This window comes from Pollachius pollachius (assembly GCF_949987615.1).
Source record: "Pollachius pollachius genome assembly, chromosome: 11".
NCBI lineage: Eukaryota > Metazoa > Chordata > Actinopteri > Gadiformes > Gadidae > Pollachius > Pollachius pollachius.
This window is the reverse complement of record NC_136944.1, coordinates 9,512,361-9,521,353: the sequence shown is the minus strand read 5'-3', so window position 1 is coordinate 9,521,353 and position 8,993 is coordinate 9,512,361. Positions and strand designations below refer to the sequence as shown.

General features: G+C 40.5%; 2 protein-coding genes across 2 annotated transcripts in view; one reads left to right on the top strand and one right to left on the bottom strand.

The window, feature by feature from the left end:
- Nucleotides 1–1,816, bottom strand: part of LOC307083346 (WAS/WASL-interacting protein family member 2-like) — an 8,220-nt gene extending 6,404 nt beyond the window's left edge. Inside the window, exons 1-3 of the mRNA XM_079747199.1 lie at nt 1,650–1,816; nt 885–1,002; nt 1–108 (exon numbers count right to left, since the gene is read on the bottom strand). The exon at nt 1–108 is cut by the window's left edge and continues 25 nt beyond it. Of these exons, the coding sequence (XP_079603325.1) occupies nt 1–108; nt 885–935 (159 nt within the window). The 5' untranslated portion in view covers nt 936–1,002; nt 1,650–1,816. The remainder of the gene's footprint in view (nt 109–884; nt 1,003–1,649) is intronic.
- Nucleotides 1,817–2,108: 292 nt separating this feature from the next.
- Nucleotides 2,109–6,040, top strand: LOC307082167 (uncharacterized protein). The gene is made up of 9 exons (XM_079745647.1): nt 2,109–2,140; nt 2,938–3,034; nt 3,230–3,353; nt 3,755–3,912; nt 4,086–4,228; nt 4,496–4,673; nt 4,845–4,984; nt 5,282–5,444; nt 5,681–6,040. Exons 1-9 carry the CDS (start codon nt 2,124–2,126, stop codon nt 5,744–5,746), a joined length of 1,086 nt encoding a protein of 361 aa, XP_079601773.1. The 5' UTR covers nt 2,109–2,123; the 3' UTR covers nt 5,747–6,040.
- Nucleotides 6,041–8,993: the final 2,953 nt, after the last annotated feature.

Below are 8,993 nucleotides of genomic sequence, written 5' to 3'. Positions count from 1 at the left end.
GTCCACCACCTCCACCTTCCTCAGCCTGGTGCCTGTGCAGATGTCTGTGAGCAGGGCACCGCGACCTTTGGCCTCCTCTCGGTTCAGCTTGGGAGGGGTCGTGTTGGCCTGACGGGAATTGACGGTTGCCAAGTGAAATAAAGAAGAGGGAGGGCACATGTTGCTATAGGTGCATATTCCATTTTTATCCTCTTGCAATACCAAGATTGCTCACATTCTTCGTGGGCCACAGTGGGAATCAACCCCTTAAACGTAATTTATAGCCGCCTTGTGTGAACTGCACAAGCCAGTGTGGAACCAAAATGCCTGACCACGGCCGTCGCACACTGCTCATACAGGGATTTTTCCCTTTTAACACATCTCTGAAATGTTTAAGCTCCTCCAGCAGTTTGTGAACTGCTTTTCCAAAATGGCAAACATAAATGCCATGGCCGTGCGTGGACCGGCCATTTCCCATTTAACTTTCCCCTGCCCAATTCTCTACAAATTCAGGATAGGACAATAATGTGTGTGGTATGTTACAATAGTGAGTATCTTGCCCTATCACATCTAATAATACCTCTGATGATGGTTCTTTAAAATTATACACATTCTATCCATTTTTTAGCATTAGAAAATATTTTTGAACACTAACTTCCTCCTTTCATTTTGCTTTGCTTTCAACATTTAAGTCAGTTATGAAACCAGGTTATCACCGCAACCAAGTAAGTACACTAAAGTAATGGTCTGCCATCAATAAACAGTACAACCCACTGCCTGGAGGTTTTTAGTGATGTCCCAGCATTAAAATCATAACAGCAACCAGATCAAGCATGTGTCAATATTAGGACAGTTGGTTGCTATTTTGTCATTGTGTAACGGAAAGAGGGGCGGGGGGAGCTTACCTGGCTGAAGGTGGGGGGTGGCGGAGGAGGAGGAGGAGGAGGGATGGGCATTCTGCCTTTTAACTGTAAGCCCCAATATTGTTACAATTTGTTACAATATACACACAGCTGGGTCACCCTGCAACACACACAGACAAGAATTTCAGTTTAATGATTGCAACGTGTTATCCAAATAGTGATCCATCATTCAGCTTTTGAGACACTAAATATTACTGCAAACGAAACAAAAGCAGCAGAAGCAGCAATACATTTTTTTTTTAATTAACAATAGATTGAGAACATGCTAATTAAAGTAATTAACTGCAACGGGCTCCAAATGCAACTAGCCAAAAAAGCAAATCTGCATGGTTCTACCTCGAAGTACAGTATGTAACGGTTTATAAATAAATGTATGAATAGTAACCCTAATGTAATAACCGACGATTAAGGTTCCATACTGAATCGGATATCAAAGATAGCATCAATAAAAGCCTTACACACGTTAAATAATGGCCTGTTTTCCACCACTGCTGCTTGGCTAGCTTGGAAATCGAAATTACTTGCAGTTTTAAGGCAAGACATTTTTTTGTTATTCCATATAATTCATTTTCTTTCCCCATTTAATATAACAACAGACGTAGGAATCAGTGATAATGACAATGTCATCATAGTATTAAAAAGAGAACATCATAGTTAGCTAAGTGGCTAACCTGCAGGCTAGTTTTAGCATCCCGTGCCAAGGCTTGCAAGCTCATCACCAAAACATGAAGTCTGCATCAACCATACCTGTCAAATGTATTGCTCCATTCGTTGCACCTTTATGATTTGAAGTCATATCTGTGCCCGTCCAATTTGTCTCTAACCTTTACAAGGGAAAAATTGCGATGCATTTTGCAGAAAAACAAGAGACGATAGGTGTATGGGTGTTGAAGCAAATCCCTGTATATTGCGCTTAGCCCCGCGCACGAATGAATGTGAGCGGAAATGCACTGCTGTGTGTGTTGTGCATATATGATCAACATCTCAGAGATCAGGGGGGGAACATGTAGCTAGATGTTTTATTAATAAGTAAGAATGTACGTTGTATTTAATAGACGATGTAATAACAATTGTTTGGCTTCGTTGAATATACTTTATTCTCAGAAATTCCTAGAACAGAAAGCGGGTATTTGAATGGCTAAATGCGTGGTCGGAAGTGACGCACCACTCTCTGCAAACCAATCATAGCAAGAGTTGCCCCGCCGATATTTGAAAATACAAATGGCGACTGTTCAATCGTAAGTCATTTTTGTATACAGTCTATTATTAAACAAACATAGCATATCAACGATGTTAACAATGACATATGGTTAAAGCTTAGTTCAATACTTTACATTTGTGTTAAGGTTTCTAAGAGGGTGGCAGTGATGTAGACAGCAAAGGTTGGCTTAGCTATAGAGGCTAACCATTAATAGCTACTATGAATATTTTAATGTCAAATTGTAAGATGGTTTAGTGAAGTGGGCAAATATTTTATGGCTTTAAACAATAGCTTCGAACGTAGTGGTTTCAGTGTTTTCCTTATTTCTGCTCATAATTGTGTATTGACAATTCTTTCTCTCAATTATTCCATCCGTGTGAACAGTTGGGGGACATCCCTAAAACAACGTAAACACTTGGGCCACTGCGATTCTATAACTAAAATTACACCTGTTTGTATTAGTATCGTTTTATTCTTTCAATTCATCTATTATTTTGACAGTGCTTGTTGTGTTTGTGGAGCTTCTATTGTCGGCATAGCTTTATGTACTGCATACCTATAATTAAAGTAGTATTGAGATCAGTTCAACATTAGTGCACGATTAATCGTATCTATAAATGCATGAACATAAAGTTGTGTATTATTAATGTTAATGCATTCCCATTAGAGCAATCTACGGAAGCACCGGTTATGTTTAAGCCTTATGTTTAATGTTTTATTCAGAACTACATTTACAGTCAAGATGGATGCATTAAGAAGAGATGATCCATTGACCAAATGCATCTTGATGTCTTTGGTTGTTTAACGTAAAATCTATACTTATATTTACTAAAGGGTTCTGGAGAGATGTGACCCGGCATACTTGGACCTCTATGGGGACCCGGAGCAGTCTGAATATGTGGAGGTGGACAGGATGCTTCTACACCTGATCGTATGTTTGCAAAGTATACCTACTTGTCATGGCTTATGGAAGTCTCCATCTTGTCAAGTGTACATCACTTACTTTCAGTTTTCTAATTTTGTGATTGGTGGATTTGTTGATGACTTTAAAAGTTCCTATTTGTGTGGAAAATAAACACATCAATGTTGTTTATTCAATGTCTCTGTTTTGTGTGTGTATGTGTAGGACAAGCGTCGCATCATGAAGGTTCTGTGGAGTCAGATGTCTGTCTTTGACTCCATGTTGTCCCTTGTGGAGGAGTTAGACTCTTCACAGCAGCTACTGACACAGTCTTGCCCACCCAAACCTGGTAGGCTGACCTCTCCCCTTTCTTTCTTCCTCTCACATTGAGAGGAAGAATGACTATATTGTGCTCATCTTGCTGTTTCATTTCCTTTTGCAATTTTTCCTTTTTCCCAAGCAGTGTGCTTGGAGGCAGTTCCATGGTTTCACAGTTACGAATCTTGTTTCTAAAAAGGTTCGAAAAGTGATAGAACACGATAGCTGTGCATTTTGGCCAGAAGCAACGGTTTAAAATATACGCTGTGATTATAGGCTACCTGTAATGCTACACTGGTGCAATAATATTATCAGCTGCTTCTTACTGGGTAGGCTGCTCATAGGGTAAACTGCAAAGGTAGCCTAAGAATCACTGCGCTGAGAATAGAGGAATTGCATTTAAAGAAAATGCCCCTCTGTTTATAATTGAAGACAGCAAGGCGCGTTCCAGATGGAAGGCCCTGAAGGCGGAGACCAGACTGGGGGTAGAGGAGACGGAGGTCCTGATTGATGGTTTGCAGACGAGAGAAGAGCAGATCGTCAGCAAACGACTCAGACTCATTTATCTAGTCAAGGAGCTGAAGGAGAAGGTGAACATGCACTTGAGCTAGGGCTGCAATGATCTGGAGATAAATTAATCGTATATCCTTTTCATAATTTATTTATTGTTAGTAATTTATCAAGTCCAATAACAAACAATTGCTGATTTAATGTTGCAGTTCAGTTCAAATACTTGATTCTTTGGTTCTTCATAACTCAACAGAAGCATCAAAGGAAAAAGCTGGAGATGGCGCTACAGAAATCCTGCAATGACTTGCATGTGTGTGACGGTCAACTGGCAAGTCTGAAGGCTGAGCCCGAGGCACAAGTCAATTTTCTCGACAAATGGCAAAAAGTAGCACAAGAGTGAGTGATAAAATAAATGAATAAGAGAATGGCCAGGGTCACACTGAAGTGAAATAATTACTTGGAAATTATAAATCAAAGCCTTCCTATTTCTTAACGTCAAACAGTAAAGTTTCCTTGTTTGGCTGCCAAATTAAAATATATGCATATCCTGACACTAAATGACAACCAAATAACCGATGTGATTATTAACTACTATATGTATTTTAACATCTGTGTTTTCTATCTTATGTGAGTGTTTGTTAATTAATCAGAAACATCCAACAGGCTCCGAGGCTACGCGTCGGCCTCACAGGACCTCATGCAGACCAAGTTGCTGCAGATCAACCGATCGGAGCTGGTTGTGGAACAGAGGCCCCTCCTCGCTGGAGGCCAGGTCTCCACTGATCTGTTGCCTTTGGGGCTGTCAGTCACCTGGTGCCCTGATGACCGATTCAAATTGCAGGTCAATGGACGTGTGAAAGACTTAATGTTTAATCAATAGATAAAGATAATCAATCATTTTGATGTCAAAGCTTTGGCTCAGTTCTCCCTGCGTCTGTGTCCTGGACCACAGCAGGTGGCTTATGGAAAGAAGGGAGCATTGTTTGGGTAATGGTCTCTTATCCCTCTCCAGGTGGACCAGGGTAAGATTGGTCTGGAAGAGGACTGCATGAAGGGTCGTCTGTCTGAGCTGCCCGCCGCCCTGCTGGAGGTGAGGCAGCGCTACAGCAGCCAAGGGGACATGCTGGGCGAGATACAGACTCTGCACAGCAGGTAACGCACACATATAGTAGACACGCTAAATATATGTCCGGCAAATAAACTATCACATATCCCATACTAGGTGGACGTGCAAGGGACTGATGCGAGAGATTACAATGGACAAATGTTGACAAACATGAGCCCAAAAGGCACCAAATAAAGAGGAAGCAGACAGAGAGCCAGGGTCGTCCCACACGACATAGCTTCTTTTAAATTACCACATGCATAGTAATCGCCCTCATGTATTGTACATTGTGCAATATATATATATACTGAGTAAAACCTGATTATACACTTATTTTTCTGTAGATTTGCCATAGACTGGCGGCCTGCTCAGAAGCTGCTGGTGTACCTGAAGTCGTCCTCCGTGATGTGTTCCCTGGAGGTCAAGGAGGGATACCCCAGCACGGGACATGCGCGTCTGGTCTCCATACGCAGGGATGCACAGCCCATTGACACCTCCATGCTGCAGGTACCCTTCAAGACACGCCCCTGGAGTCTGTTTCTCTTCAGTAGCACGCTAGATACAAATGAATAAACATCCATGTTGGAATATTAAGTATATTTTACTTTATTTTACCTTTTTTTTTTTTGAAAAGACTTTACCAGAAATATAGTACCAAGTAATTTCTAAAGTAAAGTTTAATTGTGGATATTATTTATAATACATGTGTTCTTGAATGATGGTCTTTTCTGTCTGTTTTTCAGCCTCCTAAGAAAAATATGAGCCTTACAGAGTGGCTGGTTTTCCTCTCCACTAGTCCCCTCGTCTGAAGACAATGCTTTGTTCCTCAAGATTTTTACCGCACCTGTCAACACTTTTGTACTGTTCCCCTTTTTTCCTGAATTCATCTCTTCCTCTCCTCCTTGACTACATTTTTCCTGTTTAGAATTGTTGCATCTTCCCTGTGGTATTTATCACCTGTTCTTTTTTATGTTGGAGTTAGTGCATTGTTCCACATGTTAGCGTTTCCCACTAGTATTTTGTCGTTTGGTGCTTCACTTATGAAGTGATGTGGAAGTTTTCTACTTAGAAATAGAATTGTATAAATAAAAATGTACACCGTAGCCAGTCTGATGGCCCATTGTTCTTCAATATATGTCACGATGTTGTTGATGTAAATATTTTTTTTGATATTCAATCTTTGGATTCTGTACACTACACTTTTCTAAACTAAACTACGTAATTAACGTATCTACGATTTGGAAGAACTGTCCTGCAGTACTATTTTTATACCACTAGATGGAGCGGTTACATTGTCAGTGTGTTGAGGCGTCCCTCTGGGACTCCGGACAGCCTTCTCCCTTGCGACAGATGTGACAAAGCAAACATGCGTCGTACACGTGTTTGTGTGGCACGTCCAGACAATAACCTCATCTCTACGTTTTACACTAGGCTGGATATCCTAAACATATGGGTATGGTTTGGGTTTTAGCAGGACAAATATTCAGGTTTAAAACCATTCATACTTTTATTTATTTTTTATCTCAAATGTCCAGGTATGACTGAATAACCAATATACTCACGACATAGTAGGGTGTTAAAGTAGCCCAAGACCTATGTCTGCATAAAAGATAAATATAGTTCCACACACATTGTGACAAGTGAGGGAATGTAGAACCTAGAGTTGAGAAAAACCTGTAAACTTATTCAATAATTGAATAGTACAACAGTCAAACACATTAAACACTAATATATTTAAAAAACGTAACACCCAAAAAAGTTTATCGAAAGGGGGGTTAGATTTGTTTCTGTAGATGATATATTTATATAGTCTGGTCTGAGATCATCTCCTTGCCGCTTTCCCTGTCCATACCCAACGACGACATGGATTGGTCGGTACGGTTTCAGAAAATCAGTTTCAACCGACCAATGAGCGCAGAGGAAGTATGATATTTATTACGCGGCGGTAATTTGACCTACATCTTCAGTGAGAGTCGCAAATCGTCTCGGTCACGCCATGTGGCTCTCTTATCACTGCTGCTCGCGACTCTCGTACGTATTTTTAAGTTAAGCCTGTCGAACACAGAGAGGTCATAATCACAGCAACTGCCATTGAAAATGCTAAGGGAGAATTATTTCTGAGAAATACTTAGTTGAACAACGATGACTAATCCACATTGACAGAACTCCAAAAACCAGTCCGGCAAGCAGACCACTAAACACCAGCTCACAGCTCAATATTGAACATACAATGTTTAACCTTTAAGCATCAGCAGACTATAAAGAAAAAAGGTAAGCAAGCAAAAGTGCGATGTAGAAGACTAATGTCTGACCAAGACACCAGAATTCCGTCACCTATAGGCTACTCAGTTTGAGATAAAAATGTAATGAGTGCACATGCACCCGATTTAATTAATAGGCATTATCTTTATTCTAGGTATGTTACATCATGTCCAGCCTCAACGAGAAACATAATAGTTAGCCTACCTCCACTCCTTTAAACCCTTTCCCTGCCCATACATTCACCTTCTCTGACCTCATCCTGTGGCCTTTAGAATGTTTTCATTGAAACTACAGGCATTCAAAATGACAGACCGTGATCTGTGATCTGAGAACCGACAGTTGGCCAAGGGCCTTATTCGCCTACCGGCCATCTTGGTTCCATCTTGTTTCTAAATGCTCTGACATGTGGGACACAGTATTCAGGTGCCCTACCCCGCTTGAGTTTGTATTCTAACCACGGTAGAACCAAGATTGCCACTACATCATTAAGGACCACTGCCGAATGCAAACACAGTATAATCTCCCCCATAGAAGTGCTGTGGTTGGCTGTTGTAGTACGCTGTCCACTACCAACACTGGAGGAGTCTAGAGGCAGATGGTGGTTTTCATAATTTTCCTATAAAGACAGCTTATGTACCATTTTTTTTTTAAAGCTACTTCAATACCTTTCTTCAATTCATTTTATAATACTAATGATTGAGAGAGCTTTTTGTTGGACCAGGTGTTGGGAGTGTGTGTGGATTATGGCTGGTTCACCTGACCGAGGGATTGGAACCTGGAGCTGGGTGTGGCTGCACACCTGTTGAGATATCACACATTGAGTTATCTGTGTGCACAGCCATCTCCCCACGCACTCCGGGGAGATCTCCTTGATGGCAGCGGAGCACCCTTTTCCATGTTTATTATCTCACCTTTGCAATAAACCCGATTTTAACACCTCCACACTTTGTCCTTGGAGGTAGAACCCAAAAGAAGTCCACTAGGTGGAGTACGCCAGCCACCTATAGGCGTGTGGTATGGAAATTGCTCCTCTGGGGTGAGGCTGCTTAAACCAGCCATCATCCCCACACACTCCGCCACAGGTATTTCTAAATTTGACTACATTTTGTTAACTTTGTCCACCTCAAGTTCAACAAAGTTAAAGGTAAAAAATTATGGAAAATAACAATACATTTTTCTTACAGATCAAAGACCTTTTTTTTTTTCAAGTAATAATGCTTTTACAACATAAATACATACAATCAGGATATTTGAATTCTGTATAATGCATTTCATACATACAAGAATGTTTATATCTTTATATCTGTGCCCCACTCATATAATATTTGCACCATGAGCATATTTCAAATTAACAAAATATATATATTTATATATATAAGTGTTAAATACAGAATTTTAAAAACGTTTCAAGTATATTTGTATTCATGGTGATTTGTTGACAGTTTGTTACATGGTATTTATGTGTGATAACTTCACACTACTGCATAATGTATCAACTGCATACAAACTGCATATGAACTGTTTTATAATGCATACATGCAGTCCAGCCTATTGTGTGTGTGTGTGTGTGTGTGTGTGTGTGTGTGTGTGTGTGTGTGTGTGTGTGTGTGTGTATATGTGGGTAGATGGCAATCTAATCTCACTAGAGTGGGCTGGGTTCCTCCAAATGACGGTGGTCTGCAGAGGATTGTTCTGGTCTATTGTGGTTCCGGCAGAACGTTTTCAGCTCAGTACAATTCTGTCTTCATCTGTTTCAAGTCTTTTTTTGTTGAAGAGATCCATCTATTAAAGCAG

Bases quoted from the DNA above. Each gene is read 5' to 3' on its own strand.
- LOC307082167 (XM_079745647.1), top strand. The intron at 3,354-3,754 runs GTAGGCTGACCT...TTATAATTGAAG, and splicing joins GTCTTGCCCACCCAAACCTG to ACAGCAAGGCGCGTTCCAGA. The intron at 4,985-5,281 runs GTAACGCACACA...ATTTTTCTGTAG, and splicing joins ATACAGACTCTGCACAGCAG to ATTTGCCATAGACTGGCGGC.